Source organism: Tupaia chinensis, unplaced genomic scaffold (genome assembly GCF_000334495.1).
Source record: "Tupaia chinensis unplaced genomic scaffold, TupChi_1.0 Scaffold144318_1, whole genome shotgun sequence".
Lineage (NCBI taxonomy): Eukaryota > Metazoa > Chordata > Mammalia > Scandentia > Tupaiidae > Tupaia > Tupaia belangeri.
The window spans coordinates 315622-336815 of NW_006204176.1; the positions used below are offsets into that span (position 1 = coordinate 315622).

Genomic DNA, 21194 nt, shown 5'->3' on the forward strand with positions numbered 1-21194 from the left:
CAGTTATTGAGTTTGAGCAAAATGCCAATCTCTGTTTAAGGCAGGGTTTCTTTTTTTCTTCTGTTCTCTATTTACAATTTATTTTACGGATTAAACAATTAGGAGGGGCCAGCAGATGGCATAGTGGTTGCATTGCTGGACTCCCACATGGTTGACTGTGGTTCAAGTCTTGGGCCTGGTGGTGTTAAACATATGTTGGGTGTGTGTGTGTGTGCATGTCCATGATCCCAGAAGAAGAATGGAGAAGAAGGGATTGCAGTGTGGCCATCCCCTGAGGGGGTGATTTCTCACTTTCTGCCTCTCTGTCTTTCTCTGTCTCTTTAGTGAGTACACACACCCTATGGCAAAAATCTCTCCAAATAAGTAAACAAACAAATAATTAGGAAGTTAGGCATATGTAAAATGGAGAATAAATGTGTGCATATGCGTATCTCCTGGGATAGTACTTACTATAATACATAATTCTACTTCTCCTCACCCTTCTCTATAGGTGGATGAAGGATGGCCAGCTGATTGATGAAAAGGATGGATTTAAGATTTTGCTAAATGGGCGCAAACTGGTTATTGCTCAGGCTCAAGTGTCAGACACAGGCCTTTATCGGTGCGTGGCAACAAACACTGCTGGTGACGACAAGAAGGAATTTGAAGTGACTGTCCATGGTATGCTGAAGACATGGGCAGGGGCATTACATTTTAATGAATTTGAGCATTTTCAGATTTTCTATTGGGTTGTTGGAAAAGTCATGATGTATTTTTTTCTATGCAAAACCCATTAATTTTTCTATGCAGAACCGCAATAATTTAGATTATAGCTCAATCATCTGAGTAAATCTTGACTAGGAAGAGTAGTATGAAGGATGTGAATCTGAGTTAAATGATGGTGGATTTTAATTCTTTTTATGGGCACAGAGACTCAGTCGAGAGGTAACATGGGAATAAAGTTAGACTTTAAATGCTAGGAAGTGTATTCTACAGGGACTGCCATGATCCGAGGAGTGAAACCAAATAAGATGGAAGAGGCAGGCAGCCACTTCCCAGGAGCTGTGTCAGCACCTAAGGGTTTAGCCAAATCAGGAGAGACTGTGCATGCCGTAGTCTCCAGAAGTGGAGATTGACAGTGTAATTGCAAGCTCCAGGGCACATGAATGCATTTGCAGAGCTGGCATATTAGTGTTGGAACTTAGTCTAATGGACAGAAGCAGCTCTCTGCCAAGGTATTATGTGTCTCTCACTTGCTGTAGAACCCAGAAGGGAAGGACTGGAACAGAAAGTGGAGATCCACTGGGAAGCCACAGAATAAGTGTCTACTTTTTTTTTTTTTTTTTTAAGATTATGTCCTTTTTTTATGAGTAAGAGAGAGAGAAGGAGAGAAAAAGAAAGACCAAGATACAGCACTCCTGAAGAGGTCTTTCTGATGCCACATCCATCCCCAGCTTCAGCCACTTCCTGATTTTGGGCACACATGTGTCTGGTGTGGCCAAGGAGAGCTACGAGAACCAATAACCTTTCCTTGTGGGTCTGCCTCACAGAGTGTCATGTTTTATGGCTGCACCACTATCCCAACAAGAGTGGTCTCTTGGTGTCAGCTTCATTCTCTCCTTGTCTCTGTAGACAGTTGTTTTCTTGTTTTTCATTCTCATGTCCCATGGCAGAATATCGTGAAACCTGTTTCTTGATCTTGATTCCAATTCCTGAGGGAGGAAGTTTGGCAGACCCAGTTTATCTTGAGTTCCTATCCTAGGTTCAGTCAGCCCTGCTAGGGGCAGACCCATGCATGAAATAGGACTGGAAACCCACCTTGATTTAATGAAGTGGGTCTTGAGAAAGAGAGGTCATGATACATTGGGAAAATACTCCAAAAGGTACAAGCCAAACATACATGTGCAGATTAAAGTAACCATAAAAATATCACCTTCTCTTTGGAGAATTAAAGATTCATAGTTAAGAAATGAGTAATCCCTAAAATTGCTAAAAATTATAAATTAAGGTGCCAACAGGTGGCATGTTGGCTGGGACATTGGACTCCCATGTGGCAGTTCTCATCCTCTTTCTCACTCTCTCAAGTAAACCTGCCCCATAGAAAATTTTTTTAAATAGTAGTAATAATGATTCAATTTTTTTTTAAAAAAATTACAAATTAAATATACAAAATGGAGTTATTTCATTGTTTGTCAAAAATAGAGATTTGCTCTTTTCTAAATTTAAATTTTCGGGTTCTTGCCTGTATATTTTTAAGTACTTGATCCTACTGACTATGGTGTTTATCTCCCTCCTTCTCTCCTTCCTTTCCGTCTCCTTTCTTCATTCAGTTCCTCCCACAATCAAATCCTCAGGCCTTTCTGAGAGAGCTGTGGTGAAGTACAAGCCTATTACCTTGCAGTGTATAGCCAATGGCATTCCAAATCCATCCATTACATGGTTAAAAGATGACCAACCTGTGAACACTGCCCAAGGAAACCTCAAAGTAAGTATAAGTATTACTGAGCCCAAATTGAGAAAGCTACATCAATCTTCCTGAAGCTATCACAATATTCTTTCATAATTATAGATTTTCCTATCAAACATATTTTTAAGAAAATGTATTAGAACAGTATGTGTTTTTTTTAGAATCGTTTAGAATTTACTTAATATTTTGATTTGAAGAATAAATTAAAGACTAATATTGATTTTAACATAGTGATTGGTATTTTAATTATTTTGATTTATGACTGTTTTAGATATTGAAAAATTAATGTCTCATGGATAAGTAATGTTCATCAATAATAACCCAATATATGCCCAATATATTCACCATAGACTAAGATTACAGCATTTCCATATAAGCCTAAGTGAAATAAACCTTGAAAAACATTTAAATTTTTTTTTTTAATTTGGCAGAGGTTATATGCACTTGCAAGAGAAAGAGAAAAAAAAAAAGAAAAAGAAAGAAAACATTCCCCATGGGTCATGGTCATGCCACAGTCCCTTCTCTAATTCTCTTACCTTTCTGGAGTTTGGACATACATACATGTTTCTCAAACTACCAGATCTAGGATGGCCATCTGGAATCCAGCCATCTTAACTACTAGAATACTGGCTAATCAAAAAAACATTTTAAAAACTTATTTTATAAGCATCAAGAGGACAGAGATTCAATTGGCCTCTGAATAAGTTCACTTTTCTATCCTTATTGAGTATAGTCCCTAGTGTATAACTCCATCTTGGTACATCTTTGTCAAATTGGATAGGTAGATAGATTTATTTATTTCAACTTGGATAATCTTAAGTGATGCCTTTATAAATTAGAATTAATTGTTGACTTGAATTTGACTTGCAGTAAGTTTTTAATAATGACTAATGCTTTGAGTTCTTTTCACAGAGGATGTGATAAATACCTATACATTTATTATTCTTATTCTGAATACAATGGAAGTAATCCCCAACCTTTGTGCTAATGACAAATTCAATATATAGCCTTCAAAGATAGTGTAGGTAAACACTACCTGGGAGACAGAAACATGTGACACAAAAGTAGAATTGCCAGATGTAATGAGTGATTTTAAGAGAGAATACAGGGAGGTGTAAAGATATGTAGTGAGGAAAGACTGTGACCATGAGGAAAATTTATGGAGGAAGCCTTTGAACAGAGTTCTGAAGATGTAAAAGTTAAGGGGGCAAATTAATGAATGAGAACTGAATGGAGTATTTTGGATGAGAGGAGCATGCCAAATGACTTTCAGTAAAGTGAAGAATTTTAAGAGATGAATGATATGACCAAGTTTGTTATTTAAGGAGTTACCCAGATTCTTTCTGAAGAATAAAGTGATGAACCAAGAGCAGAGGTGTATTTGTCTGTGAGAGAGAGTAGAAATTTCAGTTCACATGCTGGCCATGGAGATGAGAATACTTGGACAGATTTGAGAATTATTTATTATTTAAGTCATTGAAGACTGATGAAAGATATTTTATGAAAGGTGAGGAAGAGGGACACGTCAAGGAAGGGACATGTCAAGGAAGACTCCTAGGAACTTAACCTCCTTAACTGCATGGGTAATGTTGCCATCTAGTGAGACAGAAGACTCTGGAAGAAGACAAGTTTGAGAGGGAAACTTAGATTTTTGGGATTTGGGATTACTTTGAGATAAACTTGAAGAGATGTCAATAAATCCTGGAGCTTAATGGAGGATTCTGGCTAGAAATATTGGCACATTGGTGATACTTGAAAACATGGGCATAGATGAGTTAATCTAAGGGGAGAATAAAGAATAAGAAGAAAAAGAAGAGAGGACCAACCTAGTTCAGAGTCCTAAGAAATTATGTCATTTAAAGGCCCTGTGCAAGAGTCTAGATACAAACATAAATGTACGGATGTGTTGTATAACATGTTTAGTACTATATGACTGGAGAATAGGTTAAGTGGTTTATGAAGCGAGTTTGGAGAGATCATTTTGGGTCAGAATGTGGTGAGTCTGGAGGGCTATACTGAGTTCAGATTTCATTCTGGACAAAGTGGGGAGCCATGAATGAACTTTGAAGGGGGACTGGTAAAAGGATCAAATCTGCATTTTAAACAAAATATTCTGGCAATAGCATGCAAGATTAACAGTTGGAGAAGCTTGAGACACTGGATGGAACATGAGTTAAAAAGCTATTATAATCCCACAGTGACTGTGGAAATGGAAAACAGGGGATCTGAGAAGCATACCATGGTATAATTAATAGTCAAGCGTGCTCCAAAACACTGATGACTGGAAAAATAGTGGTGCCATTAAACAAGATTGGGAACATGCAATTAGAAGTAGGTTTTAGAAATACAAGGAAAGAATTTATGATCTTAGATTTGGAAATGTTCAAGTTCATGCCCCAACTGTTCCAGCAGGTAGCTGTAAATACCAATGTAGAACTCAGGAGATAAGTTGAGGCTAAAGCTGTACACTTAGGAGTCTGCACAGGGGTTTGTCACTGATGCCATGAGTTTGGATAAAAATGATCAGAGCTAAGTTTTCTGGTTGTAAAACAGGAAGAGGAAGTAGATTTTATAATCTCTTAAAGAATAAGAAACATAGTGGTGTAGCACCAACACAAAATTCTGCAATGCTGGAAGCCATATGGAAAATCAGAGTTCAGTTCCCAGGTGGTATATGCCGGACATGTAGATCCATGATCATGACTGGCTGAAAAAGGCTAGTGGAGGAGGGGATCATGGAAAGATACCTGTTAAAGGTGCATGTGTCTCTTTTCAGAAAAGAAAAGAAAACTAAAATATCGAAGAGGTGAGGCTTGTCTTTGATACCTATAGAGTAGAGAGATTCAAGAAGTAGGTAGTTAACTATGTCAAATGCTATAAATTGTGAGAGAGAGTATGAACTTATTATTTGGTGGTCAGAAAAGTCATGACGTATTTTTTCTATGCAAAAATGTGTCAGGACTTTCCTGATAACCCAAGACTTAGGCTGCTACATATTGTGGTTGGAAGTTACTGGTCAACTCTGAACAATCAGTTCAAAGATAATGTCTGAATCACCATTTTCAAAATGGTGGAAGCTAGTTGCAATGGATTTCAGAGGAAAAGAAAGAAAGCAGTCAGAAAGAAATTTCTCTGCATTCCCGTTGTTCATACTTTATATTTTTTATTGTTTTTTGGCCCCTGTAACCATTTAATAAAAAAAATGATTGTTTTGAAACTATTTATGAAGTGTTATATAAATGGGGCCATGCTTTTTCAAATAGCTTAAATTATCATTCCATATTTCATAGTTCAGTGCTAAAGTCTTTTATTCAGTAGAGTTTTATGACAATACCAGCAGGCTGGCCCTAGTTATTTTATTTTATTTTTCCCAATGAATAAGAAAAGTTTTTCTATCAAATTATCTTATTTTCCTGTGTGTGATGAGGTGATCTGGCTCTAATTTATCAAGGCATAATTAAAATATTGGCATTAAAATACAGTGAGAAGTATTATAAATTTAAATAAAAACTTTTAAATCTCAGTGAATGTTTTTAAGTCCAAGAGTAAAGTACAAAATGCTGCCATGCTTTCTGCTCTGAATTAGATACAGTCTTCTGGTCGAGTTCTACAAATTGCCAAAGCCCTGTTGGAAGATGCTGGCAGATACACGTGTGTGGCTACCAATGCGGCTGGAGAAGCACAACAGCACATTCAACTGCATGTGCATGGTACTGTAATTTCCACATCTTAACAAAACAATATTTCTGCACTTTGTTAACATAGTGGTATCATTTTCATTGAATTACATTATGAAAGAAACAAGTGTGTATTTTAGTCTGTATAAAATAATCTAATTTTTTAATGTTATTGTAATTATACTACTCTGTGTTTTAAGTTATCAGTATTCTGTTTACTGATAACTTTCTTTTTATTTTAATTTATTTTATCCATTCAATCAGTATACATCACTTAGCTTGTAAAGTGAAACTTACCCAACTCGAACACACTTCAAACCAGTCCAGTCCAGCATACATACACATTACCATCAACAGACAATAATCTATCTCTGAGTCCCATAAATGTTCCACCTCTCCATTTCTCTCCTTAATTTCCCTCTTCATACTCTCCCACTTCTCCCTTCCTTTACCCACACTTTTCAGTATGCCTAACCATTTTCTATGCTTTTATATCCTCTATAGTCTTTCAGTTTCCACCATAGAGTGAGACCAATTGGTACATGTTAAAGTGGAGACATACAACGTCTCTCTTTCACAGCCGTTTTGCTTCACTCAGCAGTAAATCTTCCATATTCGTCCATTTTCTGTCAAATGCTAGGATCTTGCTTTTTATGGCTGAATAGTATTCCATAGAGTATATGTGCCACACTTTTTCAATACATTCATCTGTTCATGGACATATGGGAAGGTTCTATGTTTTAGCATTTGTGACTATTGCTACAATAAACATAGATACACCTTTCCAACTGAGCATTCTCCTATCCTTTGGGGAGATACCCAGGAGTGGAATTACTGGATCATATGGTAGTTCTATTTGTGATCTTGAGAAACCTCCATATTGTTCTCCACATTGGCTGCATGAATTTACATTCCCACCAACAGTGTAGGAGAGTTCCCCTTTCACCACAGCCTTATCAGCAGTCAGTCAGTCAGTTATTTATTTATTTATTTATTTATTTATTTTAATTTTCACCCTTCTGACTGGGGTTAGGTGGTATCTCATTATGATTTTGGTCTGCATCTCCCTTATTATGAGGGGTGTTTTTTTCATATGTTTTTTGGCTGTTTATATGTCTTCCTTAGAGAGTTATTCATTCAGCTCCTTTTTCTATCCTTTAGTTGGGTTGATCTTTTTTTGTGGGGGGGTGTAAGCCTCTTGAGCTCCCTTTGTATTCTGGTTATTAATCCTTTATCTGAAACACAGTTTACAAAAATATTCTCCTATTCTGATGATTGTTGATTCACACTAATTAGTATGTCTTTTGCTGTGCAGAAACTTCTTAATCTGTTGTAATCCTACTTGTCTATTTTGGGGATTATTGTCTGTGCTTTGGGAGTCTTATATAAAAAGTCTTTGCCTACCTTAATGTCTCTCAGAGTTTCCGCAGTGTTTTTCACCAGTAGTTTATAGTGTGAGGTCTTAGGTTTAGATCTTTGGTCCACTTTGATTTGATTTTTTTAATGGTAGGAGATAGGCAGCCAGGTTAATCTTTCTACTGGTGGATACCCCTGTTTTTCGAGCACCATTTGCTAGAAGGATTTTCTTTTCCTCACTGGAATAATTGGTACCCTTTGTCAAAATTAGTTGGCTGTATGTTTTGAGATTCATTTCTGGGGTCTCTATTCCATTGGTCCAGATGTCTATTTTTGTGCCAATACCATGCTGTCTTGATTTTCCCTGCTTTATACTACATTTTTGGATGAGAGAGTGAGATGCGTCCTACTCCACTTTTCTTGAGCAGGGTTGCTTTGGCAATAGGGGGTCTTAGACCCAGACAAGTTCTATGATTGTGTTTTATAAATCTGTGAAGAATGTCTCTGGTATTTTGATTGGGATTATTTTAAATATGTAGATTAATTTGGGTGGAATTGCCATTTTTATTATATTAATCCAGGATCATGGGTCCACTTTTTTGTGTCATTTTTTATTTCTTTTTTTAAAGTTTTCATCGTTTTCCTTGTAGAGGCCTTCGATTTCTTTGATTAGATTTATTCCTAGGTATCTTAATATTTTTTGTGGCTATGGTAAATGGGATTACTTTCTTCAGTTTTACCTCAGTCTGCTTGCTCTTCGTATATAAAAATGTTACAAATTTTTGTATGTTGATTTTGTATCCTGCCACTTTACAGTATTCATTTATTACTTCCAGAAGTTTTTTATGAATACCTTTGGGTCTCATGTATACATTCATGTCATCTACAAATAGAGATAATTTCACTTCTTCTTTCCTTATTTGAATGTCCTTTATCTTAGTCTCTTCTGATTGCATTGACTAGGACTTCCAGCACTGTTTTGAAAAGGAGAAAGTGGGCAGCCTTGTCTTGTACCAGTATTTAGTGGATAAGCTTTGAGATTTTCCTCATTCAGTTAGCTAAGTTTTTGATAGATAGTCTTTATTGTTTTGAGAAATGATCCTTCTATGCTTAATTTTGTCAAATTGCTTAACAATGAAGGGATGTTGTATTTTATTAAATGTATTTTCTGTGTTGATTGAAATGATTATTGGTTTTTATCTTTCTTTCTGTTAATATGGCATATTTCATTTATGGTCTTGCATATGTTGAACCACCCTTTCATCCCTGGAATAAACTATACCTGGTTATGATGAATAATCTTTTTTATATGTTGTTGGATACAATTTGTTAGTGTTTTGTTGAGAATTTTTGCATGTACATTTATCAGAGATATTGGTCTGTAGTTTTTCTTTCTTGTCATGTCCTTATCTGTTTTGGGGATTAAGGTTATGGTGGCTTCATAAAATGAATTTGGGAGGTTTCCTTCCTTTTGGATCTTTAGAAATAATTTGATTAGAATGAAGGTTAACTCTTCAAAAGTTTTGTAGAGTTCAAAAGTGGACCCATCAGGACCTGGGCTTGTTTTTTTGTTGGGAGATTGTTTATTACTAATTTACTCTCATGACTTGTTATGAGTCTATTCTAGCTTTCTGTGTCCTCCTGAGTCAATCTTGGTAGATTATATGTATTCAGAAATTTGTCCATCTCTTCCAGGTTTTCTTGTTTGTTGGTGTAGACACTCATAGTATCCTCTAATGATAATTTGTATTTCTATTGTGTCTGTTGTAATGTTGTAAAAACCAGGTAAAATTTAATTTACCTGGTTCCTTTCTCTCTTCTTCTTAATTAGTCTAGTTAATGGTGTGTCTGTCTTTTTTATCTTTTTAAAGAACCAGCTTTTGCTTTCATTCATTTTCTATATAGTTTGTTTATTGTCTATTTCATTTATTTCTGCCCAAATCTTTTTTTCTTTTTTCATTTTTTATTCCATTTTCTCTTTTTCATTCAATCACATTATTTAGCTTACAAAATGAATATTTCAAGAGGTGAACATTTCTCCCTAGTACAGTTGATAAAATTATAAAATATCTTCAATAGATAATACCACATTTCTTTGTCCCATTAATACTTTGCCTCCCTATTTTCCTTCTAAATGTTTTTCCTCAGACCCTCCTCTTTCACACATACTATATCTGGTATTTACATCTATATACCGTGTTTCTATATCCTTTAGTCAATCAGTTTCAGTCATAGAGTGTAGACACTCGGTATATATTAAGTGGGGACATACAATGCCTTTCCTTCATAGCCTGGCTTGCTTCACTCAGCAGTATTCCATATTCATTCGCTTCCTGTTAAAGGCCAGGGTTTTATTGTTGTTGGTTTTTTTATTAATGGCTGAATAGTATTCCATAGATTATATATGCCACAGTTTTTCTATCCATTCATCTGTTCATGGGCATTTGGGTTGTTTTTATGACTTAGCAATTGTGAATAGTGCCACAATAAACATCTATGTGCAAGCACTTTTCCGATTAGGTATTCTTCAGTCCTTTGGATAGATACCAAGGAGTGGGATTGCTGGATCATATGGTAGTTCTATTCGTAGATTTTTAAGGAATCTCCAAATTATTCTCCACAGTGGCTGGACCAATTTGCATTCCCACCAACAGTGTAAGAGAGTTCCCCTTTCACCACACCCCCACCAGCACTTACCGTTTTTTTGTTTGTTTGTTTGTTTTGTTTTTTTAATCTTAGTCATTCTAACTGGGGTTAGGTGGTATCTCATTGTTGTTTTGATCTGCATTTCCCATACAATGAGGGATGTTGAGCAATTTTTCATATGCCTTTTAGCTATTCCTATGTCATCTTTAGAGAGTGTTTTTTTCAACTCATTCTCCCATCTTTTAAAAAAAAAGGATTGATAGCCGTTTTTTTTTTTCAGAACAGATACTTGAGGTCGTTGTGAATTCTGGTTATCAGTCCCTTATCTGACACATAGTTTACAAAAATATTTTCCCATTCTGAGGACTGTGGATTCACACTAATCACTGTGTCTTTTGCCATGCAGAAACTTCCTAGTCTGATGTAATCCCACTTGTCTGTTTGGGGGATTATCAACTGTGTTTGGGGGTCTTATTTAAGAAGTCTTTCCTTACTCCAATGTCTCCCAGGGTTTCCCCAGTGTTTTCTAGGAGCAGTTTTATAGTTTGAGGTCTTAGATTTAGATCTTTGATCCACCTTGACTTGATTTTTGTCAGAGGTGAAAGGTAGGGGTTCAGATTAATCTTTCTGCAGGTGGAAATCCAGTTTTTCCAGTACCATTTGCTGAAGAGGTTTTCCTTTTCCCACTGGATTGACTGGTACCTCTTGTCAAAAATCAATTGACTGTATGTTTGGGAATTTATTACTGGGGACTCTATTGTGTTTCATTGATCCACATGTCTGTTTCTATGCCACTACCATGTTGTTTTGATTACCACAGCTTTGTAGTATATTTTTGGGTCAGGGAGTGAGATGCCACCCACTCCACTCTTCTTGTGCAGAATTGCTTTGGCAATAATTTTTTTTCCTGGTATCCTTTGGATTTTTTTTCCAATTCCCTGAAGCATGATGTTAGGTTGCATATTTGCCACCTCTGCATCTTTTTCTTATGTACACTAACTACTATGAACTTTCTTCTTATGAATATTTTTGTTGTGTCCTACAGATTATGGAGACTTTTATATTCATTATTGTTGGTTTCCTTGAATCTATGGATTTTAGTCTTTATTTCTTCAGTAGTTATGAAATCATTCAAGAGTAGGTTGTTTAGTTTCTATGTGTTTGTGTATTTTTAAGAGTTTTTCCTGAAATTAATATCAATTTTAATTCCATCATGGTCAGAGAAGATACCTATAAATGTATAAAGGTTTGTTTTGTGCCCTATCATGTGATCGTTCTTCAAAATGTTTCATGTGTGGGTGAGAAAAATGTATATTTTGTGGTTTTGGGGTGGAAGGTTCTATAGATGTCCACTAAGTCCATTTTATTTATGGTATCATTTAGATCCTGTAACTCTTTGCTTACTTTTTGTCTAGATGGTCTGTCTAAAGGAGATTATGGGGTGTTGAGATCCCAACCATTTAGTGTATTTTAGTCCATTTCTCCTTTTAGATATAGAAGTCTTTTTTTTTTTTTAAGTATTTTGGTGCTCCTGAGTTGGGTGCATAGATATTTATAAGCTTTATATCTTCTTGATGAATTAGCCCTTTAACTACTATGTATTGCTCATCTTTGGGTTTTCTTACAGTTTTTGTTTTAAAGTCTATCCAGACCTTTTTAAATTTCCACTTGCATGGAATATGTTTTTACAGCCCTTCACTTTTAGTCTATGTATGTCTTTACCCATGAGGTGTGTTTCTTGTAGGCAGCAGATAGAGGGTTTCCGTTTTTTGTTTGTTTGTTTGTTTGTTTAATATAGTCAAACAGTCTGTGTCTCTTGGTTAGAGAATTTAATCCATTAACATTTAACATTATTATTGATATTTCTGGACTTGTTCTTACCATTAAGTTGGCCGTTTTCTTGAAATTTTTCCCCCTCTTAATTCTGTCTGCCTGTCTTTAATTTTCATGGTATAGCACTCCCTTTAGAAGTTCTTGTTGAACTGGTCTGGTGCTGGTGAATTCTTCCAGGTTTCGTTTATCTGAGAATGTTTTTATCTTTATTTCCCATTTGAAGGATAATCTTGCCACGTATCTTGGTTGAAATTGTTTTTCTTTAAGACCTTGAATATATTTTTCCATTCTTTCCTTGCTTTCATTGTTTCTGGTGAGAGGTCCAAAGTAAGCTGATGGGTTAGCTCTTACGTAACTTTAAGTTTCTCTCAGCAACTTTAGTATCTTGTCATTATCTGTGATTTTGATCAATCTGGCTATGATCTGCCACTGAAAAGATCTTGGGTTGATTCTATTTGGTATCCTTCGTATTTCTTGGGTCTGGTTGTTTGAATTCTTTTCTATGTTTAGAAAGATTTCTTGCAAGATTTTATGAAATAGATTATCAATGCCCTTATTAGTTTCTTCAACTTCTGGGATACTGATTATCCGGATATTTGGGCTTTTAATGGTATCTAGTTTTTCTCATATATTATTCTGATTCGGGGGGTTACTTTTTCAGTCTTCATGGTGATTTTTTTCTTTGTCTTCTACATCCAAGATTTGATCATCTGGTGATCTAATCTGCTTTTAATACTTTCAACGGAGGTTTTGATTTCCTTGATTATAACCTTCATCTCTAACAGTTTCATTTGATTCCTTTTTATGGTTTCTATTTTTTTCTTTCAAATTGTGGAAAGACTTCCTCATCTCCTGGAGTGCCTTATTTTTTTCTCTTGCATCTTCTGGAGTTCATTGTCTTTTTTCTCTTGAATCTCATTTAGTTTTGTTACTATGAATATGTTGAATTCTTTATGTGACATTTCTACGTGTTTCATTGTACTGTGTGTGGATGATGAGGAGTTATTCTTTCCCCTTGGGGGATAGTTATTTTCTTGGTTTCTTATATTTCTTGTGCCTCTGCTGTGGTTTCTGGTCATCTGATGGATTATACATTTCTTCCTAAGTTTTGGAGTTAATTCTAGGTGTTCAGAGGCATGTGGGAGGAGGTGATCTGCAATTTCTCTGCAGTTCTGTCTACCTGACGCTCACCCAGCAACCTTCACTTTTATTGTTGGAACTGGATATTCCGAAGACCTCCCTGTTTTTAGAGAACTGGTGCATCTCGGTCTGAGTTGTGAGGTTTCAACTGAGGAAGTCAGAAGGGGTCATGCAATGCATAGTGTGTGCTGTGTGCTTCAGGAAACTATGAAGTCTGAAATGGTCAGGAAATAGTGGAGGAACTATGGTGGTCTCTGGCCTTTTCTGGCTGGAGCAGATGTTTAAAAGGCACTGGGAGCAGGAAGGGGTGGGGCTCTCCAGATCCAAGTTAACACCTGAGAGTTCAGAAGCGTGCAGATGAAGATAAGCCACACTGTCTCTGCAGCTCTGTCCTCCCTGCCACTCACTCTGCAGTCTGACTCATCTAGACTCAAGCAGATGTTTGGAAGCCACTCTCTACAGATAACTTTCTACAGATAACCTTTGTTGAAAAAAACAGAAGATGCAGGTTTGTTTCTTGTCTTGTCTGTGATTTTCTTGTCTGATTTTCTTGTCTTGTCTATGATTTTCTTGTCTGCCTGGAAGAGGATTTTGTAAGTAGAGGCTATCCTTGGTTCAGGGTCTTCTCCTGTGCTCTTTAATAAGGATTCTGGGTGCATGTAGAGTACCTCAATAATAGTAAAATGGCACTGTAAACTTGAACAATTATATGACCTTGAATATAAAACTTAAGATCTCTAGAGACTCATCAGGAAAGGCCATAAATTGAAGACATGAGCATCTCTAACTCAGCTAGAGTATTTTCAGGAAGCTATTCAAGCTCTCATATGCTTATTCTCTTTTTCTGTAATTCATTTGATTGCTTGTTCAGTTGTTCATTCATCCATGCATTCATTCATTCATATATTTACTTCACATTTACTGAGAAATTGAACCTAGAATAATGCCACAGCACCTAGCTTAATTTCAGGTCTGTAAGTCAGTAATACATTTTTAACCAATGAAAGAGTAACTAAGAAGTGAATGAAAACATTTTCAGTGTATGTGAGAAAGAAGAGAGAAAAGAGAGACAGAGATGTGTATGTGTGTGTGTGTGTCTGTGAGAGAGAGAGAGAGAGAGAGAGAGAGAGAGAGAGAAATCCCCAGTAAATTTAGTGATGCCATAGTCTTTTTCTTCCAATTTGCCATCCTATGAGGATTTTGTGCATGCATGCATGTATCTGGCCGGCACTTTTTCCAAGTTTCTGGGGCTAGGACCTGACTCCTGGTTGGCCATGTGGGTTCAGATTTCCTCTGTATGTTGCTTAACCACTGTGTTCTGGGGCTGGTGCTTAATGAACAAATTTTAATTGGATATTGAATTATTAAAATTATTCTTTTATTTTAATTGATGAGTTAAAGGATTAAAATCATCAGTTTCCAAAATGTTTCCAATGAATCAATTTATTCTTTCCCCATTCTTATAATATGAATACCTAACTTATGGAGTTTTATACACATAAGTCATGTCTCTTAAGAGGGCCTTTATTCTTTCATTGAGTAATCAATTCAAAGACCAATATCTGAATGAAACCATTTTAGAGTTGGCTTACCATGCTCAGGTTTTGATGGACAGACTGGCCTTGCTCTTTCCCGAGTTGCCTTGAATTCTTTTTCTGCTCTCAGAAGGTCATCTTTCTCTTCCTAATGGTCTCTGGCAACTGTCTTCAGCAGCTACTGAGACTTCTACTTCCACTGAAGAGTGCCGAGGGTGGGATTTCTCTCTTCTTTATTGTTTTTCTATCTCAATGCTCTGTTTTCCACGTTCAACATTTTTTCTTCCCTCTTCTAAGAGTTGCAGTCCTTCTCTGTCCTCAGTTGTTGGCCAAGAAGATACAGTTAAGTAGGATATCATGGTTTGGTTCAATCATCTCAGACACTCAAGTCAGACCATTTTTAATTTAAATTCTGTGCTAATTATGATGTGTGTTACTTTGAGAAAACCACCTAATTTCTCCAAGTATCTGTCTTGCATGGTGGTTTTGAGGTTTAGAGATGATAGGTATAAAATATCTCTCAGCTTCATAGACACTTAATAAATGGTAGCAGTAACTTCACTAACTTCTACTCTCAGTGGAATTATCAAAAAGAAAAATGTTTCTGGATCAGCCATGGTGATGCAACCAACAGTGCACTGGATTTCTTTGCTGGCCCAAATTAAAAAGGTCAGATGCATTGGTGCATACCTGTGGTCTTAATAACTTGGAGGCTAGCTCAGGAAGGATTGTGATGTGGTGAGATTCTGTCAAAAATGTCTGTCTCCTTCTCTGTCTAGCCATGCTTTCTCTCAGTAAAAAATAAATAAGTAAATAAAATTATGCTTTAGTCTGACTTAAAATACTTAAATGACACACTATAATGAAGAGCTGAGTGTGTTTCCACAGCGAGGAAGAGCTTGTCTAAACAAGGACTCTCAAATTCAGCCTTCATAAAAACTGTGACTATTATATATAAAAGACACAGCTCTCTGGGCCCAGGCCCAGATCGCCTAAAACAACATCTCTGATGTAGGTGGTCTGTGCTGCAGTATTTGCAGGAGCATTGGCCCAAACACTGAAGACTGACCTAGAGACATGCCAATGTCGTCCAAAATTACCGAAAACCAACAACAGAAAAGAAAAATAATTGATCCCTAAGGAACTACAAGTTTGTAAACCTACAGTTGGAGTTGGAGTATGTAGCAAAATGTCAGTTGGCAGGTGATGTCATTAGGGTACACTCATACATGGAAAATCATCAAAGAAATGGGGAGCAAACTGGAAAACATCTGGGTTAATGTGCAAAGAAAGAGAAACAGAAAGTTGGTCATTGTAAGGGTTTATTAAAAATGCCAAAGCAGATGGAAGATATAAAACAATCTTAATAAAATCACAGAATAGAAGTAGGGTATAGTAGTAGCTTAAAACATCTCTTCTAACGTTATCTTGTCTTGTTTCTGTAACATTTCATCTCCGTGCAGGTTGAATAAATGACAAAATGAGCTTCTAACCTAGTTATATTGGGTTATTGGAAGTCATGGTATACTTTTCCATACAAAAATATGACATGGGTTTTCCGATGACCCAAAAATGATGATCCTGGAGGAGGTGGTAGGCCAAGTGCTTGTGACTGGAATGTGGACAAAAAGCTGACATATCATCTCAGCATTCATAATAGCAAGTTCACATTGGACACATGGGTTTCCAAATTATCTCTCTCCTCTTTAATAGTTGTATTAATCACTTCAGAAAAAAAAATGACCAACCCAATTGTTGTAAGATGGAAAAATGAGCTAAGCAAACAATTCTAAGGAAGACATACGAACAGCCAAAAAACATGAAAAAATGCCCAACATCCCAACATCCCTCATAGTAAAGGAGATGCAAATCACAACTACATTGAGATACGACTTAACCCCAGTCAGAATGACTAAGATTTTAAAAAAAATGATAAGTGCTGGTGAGGTTTTGGTGAAAAGGGAGCTCTTCTACACTACTAGTAGAAATGTAAATTAGTCCAACCACTATGGAGAACTATATGGAGGTTCTTTAAATATCTACAAATAGAACTATCATATGGTCCACCAATTCCACTCCTAGGTATCTACCCACAGGATAGGAGAACACTTAGTTGGAAAAGTACTTGTACATCTATGTTTATTATGGCATTATTCACAATTGCTAAGACAGAACCAACCCAAATGTCTGTGAACAGATGAATGTATTGAAAAAGTGTGGCACATATACTCTATGAAATACTTCTAAGCCATAGAAAACAACAAGATCCTGGCATTTGATAGAAAGTGGATGAATATGAAGATTTACTACTGAGTGAAGCAAGACAGGCTATGAAAGAGGAACATTGTATGTCTCCACTTAATATATACCATTGTCCACATTGTATGGCAGAAACTGAAAAATAAGAGAATATAGAAGCATGGAAAATGATTACAGATACTGGAGGCAGTGGAAAGAGGGTGAAAGAAGAGAGAATGAGAGGACAGGAATCAAGTTAAAAATAGAGAGGCAAGACATTTAAGGGACACAGAAATGGAGAATTATCTCTTAATGATAACATGTATGATATCAACTGAACTGGTGTGAAGTATATTCATGTTGGGTAATTAGTTTTACAAATTGTGGTGATGTACAATGATTGAATGTATAAAATAAATAAAAATAATTTAAAAAATTATAAGTATAGGGATTTATAAAAGATTTATTAATGATAGACTGAAAAATCCTGAAGTTAAAAGCAAGCTAATATGATATGAAAAACTATATAAAATCAGAGTATGAAAAGAGAAGCATGAAGATACCACACACAGAAATAACTGATTATTATTTGAATTCAGATTTGGATTTCTACTACTGATATGATAATTCAGTTATATTTTAAAAAGCTAATCAATATATAAGTTGGTAATAGAAATTTATAGTATATGGAATAAGAAAGGAACTAGCTCTGTTACACTCTTGCTCTCTGAAAACTTCCCAAGTACTTTATTCAGTTCTAATACTATCCATTAAGGAGGGCATTCACAAATCTAAGGGAAGCAATTGTAATTTAATTTAGTTTAGTTATTATTTATTTATCCAACCCTGTAGCTACTTTTTTTTATTAGGATTTGTTTTAGCCTTAATCTTTTTTGATGGTAACACATTTAGCAAATCTGCATTTACTATGATTGCTATCCAGAAATATTAAATCCTAAGATACTCAGCATTCTGATTGTTTAAGAATTTCTTTTTTACAGAAAGACCTTAGACATTGCTGTTCTTCTTAATCATAGCAAAAAGTGTTTCCAAAAGCTGAAATGTAATAAGGGTGCATAATCTACTGGACTAGTAGAACAAGTTATGATCATGAGAAGAGAGACAGTCACATGGAGCTTTCCAGGGGGATTTCTGTCTATTATAAAAGGCAGAAACCCTTAGTAGGTGGTCTTTTTTGATCATCAAAGTTTCGTAATTTGGACGTTTGTATTCTCTAGACCAAACTGCAAAGTTTTATCTAAACCTCAAATATTTGCCAAGCGAGACAGATGTTTCCACAAACGATTATTTGGGGTATAATAGCTCAAGAATTCATTTCATCTGCACATAATTATTTTTTAGGAAAGAAATAATAAACCAAGGTGAAGAATCCAGAAGATGTAGAATGTGATTAAAAGCATGGGCTTCAAATTTAGGTCCCAACAATGCCAGTTATTATCCACAGGATGTTGGGCTCAGATGTCAACATTCTGAAAGCTTAGCTTCTTCATCTGTAACATGGGAAGGGTAGTGACAGTGCATCATAGTCATGGGAGTCATGTGAAGATTAAATGAAAGACGACACATGAAAATTTTAGCCTGGTCCTTGGCTTTTGTTCAGTCTCTGCAAATGGTAGCCTAAAGACTGTTTTGGCAAAACACTTACTGGCTTTAGGCCCTCCTATTTTGACAAATACATCTAAAGTCCGGCTGCCTTAACTCTTGGCCAAAAACTCAGTTGGGTCTGTATTACTTGTCTGGTAAAAGCATTCATAGAACACTCCTTATTTTTACTTTATTTTTAAAAAGTATTTGCTTGGCTAATGTGTACTGACACCCACCCAAAAACAAAAGTTTCTGTATCATTTCTGTGTTTTGTCTCTTTGTGGCCTCAAAGAGACTTGGGAATGTTGTAGAGACCTTTCTTTTCCTTCTTAATGGCTAATTACAGTTCAGGACTCTACTACACTATTTTCTTGGTGTAGATGAATTTACTCCTCATTCTTTCATAATTTTGGTAGATAGGGAGGATGAACTCACCAAAATAGCTTTTTTTAAAGAGAGGTTTCTTGTTTTGTTTTGTTTTCTTTTTCTTTTTCTTTTTTTGGCTATAGGGTGTGTGCACACACCACAGAGACAGAGAGACAGAAAATGAGAAGTCATCCCCCAGGGGGGACGGCCACACCATAGTCCCTTCTCCTTCGTTCTTCTCTCAGGATTTTGGGCACACACGTACATGTTCCCAGCATGATTTTTAAACCACCTAGTCCAGGACTTGAACTATTGTCAACTATGTGGAAGTCCAGCAACATAACCATTACACCATCTACTGGTCCCTCAAAATAGCTTTAATATCAGCTATGCACTAAGTCAAACTTAACCAGGCTTGGAAAGAGCCAAGTCATATATCCAGTGATTAAAATCATAGCAGAGTCTTATTCATGGCATATCAAGAAGAAGGTATTGTGGTTTGGGTGGAATGTGCATGTGCAGCTTTTGGAAAAAGGAACAAAAGCTCCAGTAAGTTGAATGCAGTTCAATCTCATGCTTGGAGAATGCAGACATCTTATTGGTAACAGAAGATACTGTTACCTTACTGATGCTCTGTCTAGAACCATGTTCTCCTAAATTCTGCACTATCCTCTCACAAGCTAGAAGGGAATAATGGAATTTTTTTTGCATTTAGTATTTACTTAAAAAATGAGGTTTTTCTTAGTTTACTGTAGAATATTCCATTAGAACTCTCTTTCTGTCTGTGCAAGAGGCAATAAACCATTACAGGTACTTATAGGCAGGATTGTCATTTTTTGACAAAACAGTGCCAAGAATTTAGTGCGTTCTGCCTGTTTTTTTGTCAGTCCCATTTGTCAATAACTATACCCAAAGCGTTTCTCATACAGAGGCTTTTAGTCTTCAGTCTTCCTCTTTTAGTTACTAGGTTCTGTTTTGACATTTCCAATGCATTTGTTTTCTATGGTGGCTACCTGGAGGACTCTTGAAACAGTCCACTAAGGTAACATCCTTATGTTTGCCAAGTCTGGCTGAGATGATATCATGTAAACCTCTTGAAAAAAAAAAAGAAGGAAAGAAAACTTTAAGCATTAAGTTTTTAACTCTGTTTAGAGTAGAAGAAGCAATTGGCTTTCATAGTTAGCATTGTGTGTCCCGGCTTAATATAATGTCTTTCTGCACTCTATATGAGAAATATTGGAAGGTATAATAGCAGGGAGGGCAACTGTAGATACTGGAGACAGTGAGGGAGGGGATGGGAGATAGGAGCTCAGGGAAGAAAACACAGCATTTAATAGACATAAAAATGAGAAGTTATCTGTTGATGACGATGTGTATATAATGTCTTTGACTTGACTAATATGCAGTGTATTTATGCTGGGAAAATCATGTTGTACACTGTAAAGATTCAGTGATTAAATGAAAATTTCAAAATAAATTTTAAAATAGAGAAAGCAATTGGCTTTTCTCCCCAACACTTTGAAGCTATACATTAAAATCATGTCAAAATACAATGACTAGCAAATCAGACACTATATGATTTTTTTATCATCATAATCTTGTTTATATTACATGGGATTGCATATAACATTACAGTGTATTACATTGCTTTTTCAAAAGGGAATGCCATGCATGTCAGTCAATACAGAGACATTAATCTCCCCACTTCAACATTCAATATCTTTTCATTGTTTTTCCCAATCATTATTATTATTATTCCAATTATTTTTTTAGAACAGTCAATCACTATTTCTCATTTTGCTTGTAAAAAGACCTTACCCATCATGAAATACTTCTCAGACCAATCCAGTTGAGAATACTATACATGTTTTCATCAACAAGTAATAAGCCATATCTGTGTCCCACTGACGTCCTGCCTCTCTATTTGTTCTCTTACTATCTTTCTCTATCCTCTTCTCTTCACTTCCCAATTCCACACTGTCTTATTCTCGTTAAGTACTTTCACTGCTTTTATGTCCTCCAATATTTCACTCTCTACCATAGAGTGCAGTATATATTGAGTGGATACATACAATATCTTTCTTTCAGAGCCTGGCTTACTTCACTCAGCAATAATCCTCCATATCTGACCACTTTCTATCAAATGCCAGGGTCTTGTTATTTTTTATGGCTGAGTAGTATTCCATAGAGTATATATACCACACTTTTTCAATCCATTTATCAGTTTGTGGACATTTAGGTTGGTTCCATGTCTTGACAATCGTGAATAATGCTGCAATAAACATTGATGTGCAAGCACTCTTCCGACTGAGCATTCTCCTGTCCTTTGGGTAGATACCCAGAAGTGGGATT

The 21194-nt window shown here is 36.0% G+C and overlaps 1 protein-coding gene across 1 annotated transcript in view; it reads left to right on the forward strand.

Annotated features, from left to right (window-relative positions):
* HMCN1 (hemicentin 1) overlaps positions 1-21194 on the forward strand; it is a 402083-nt gene that overhangs the window by 175973 nt on the left and 204916 nt on the right. The window contains 3 exon segments of the mRNA XM_027767566.1: positions 491-660; positions 2310-2464; positions 6033-6156. Coding sequence (XP_027623367.1) covers positions 491-660; positions 2310-2464; positions 6033-6156 — 449 coding nt within the window.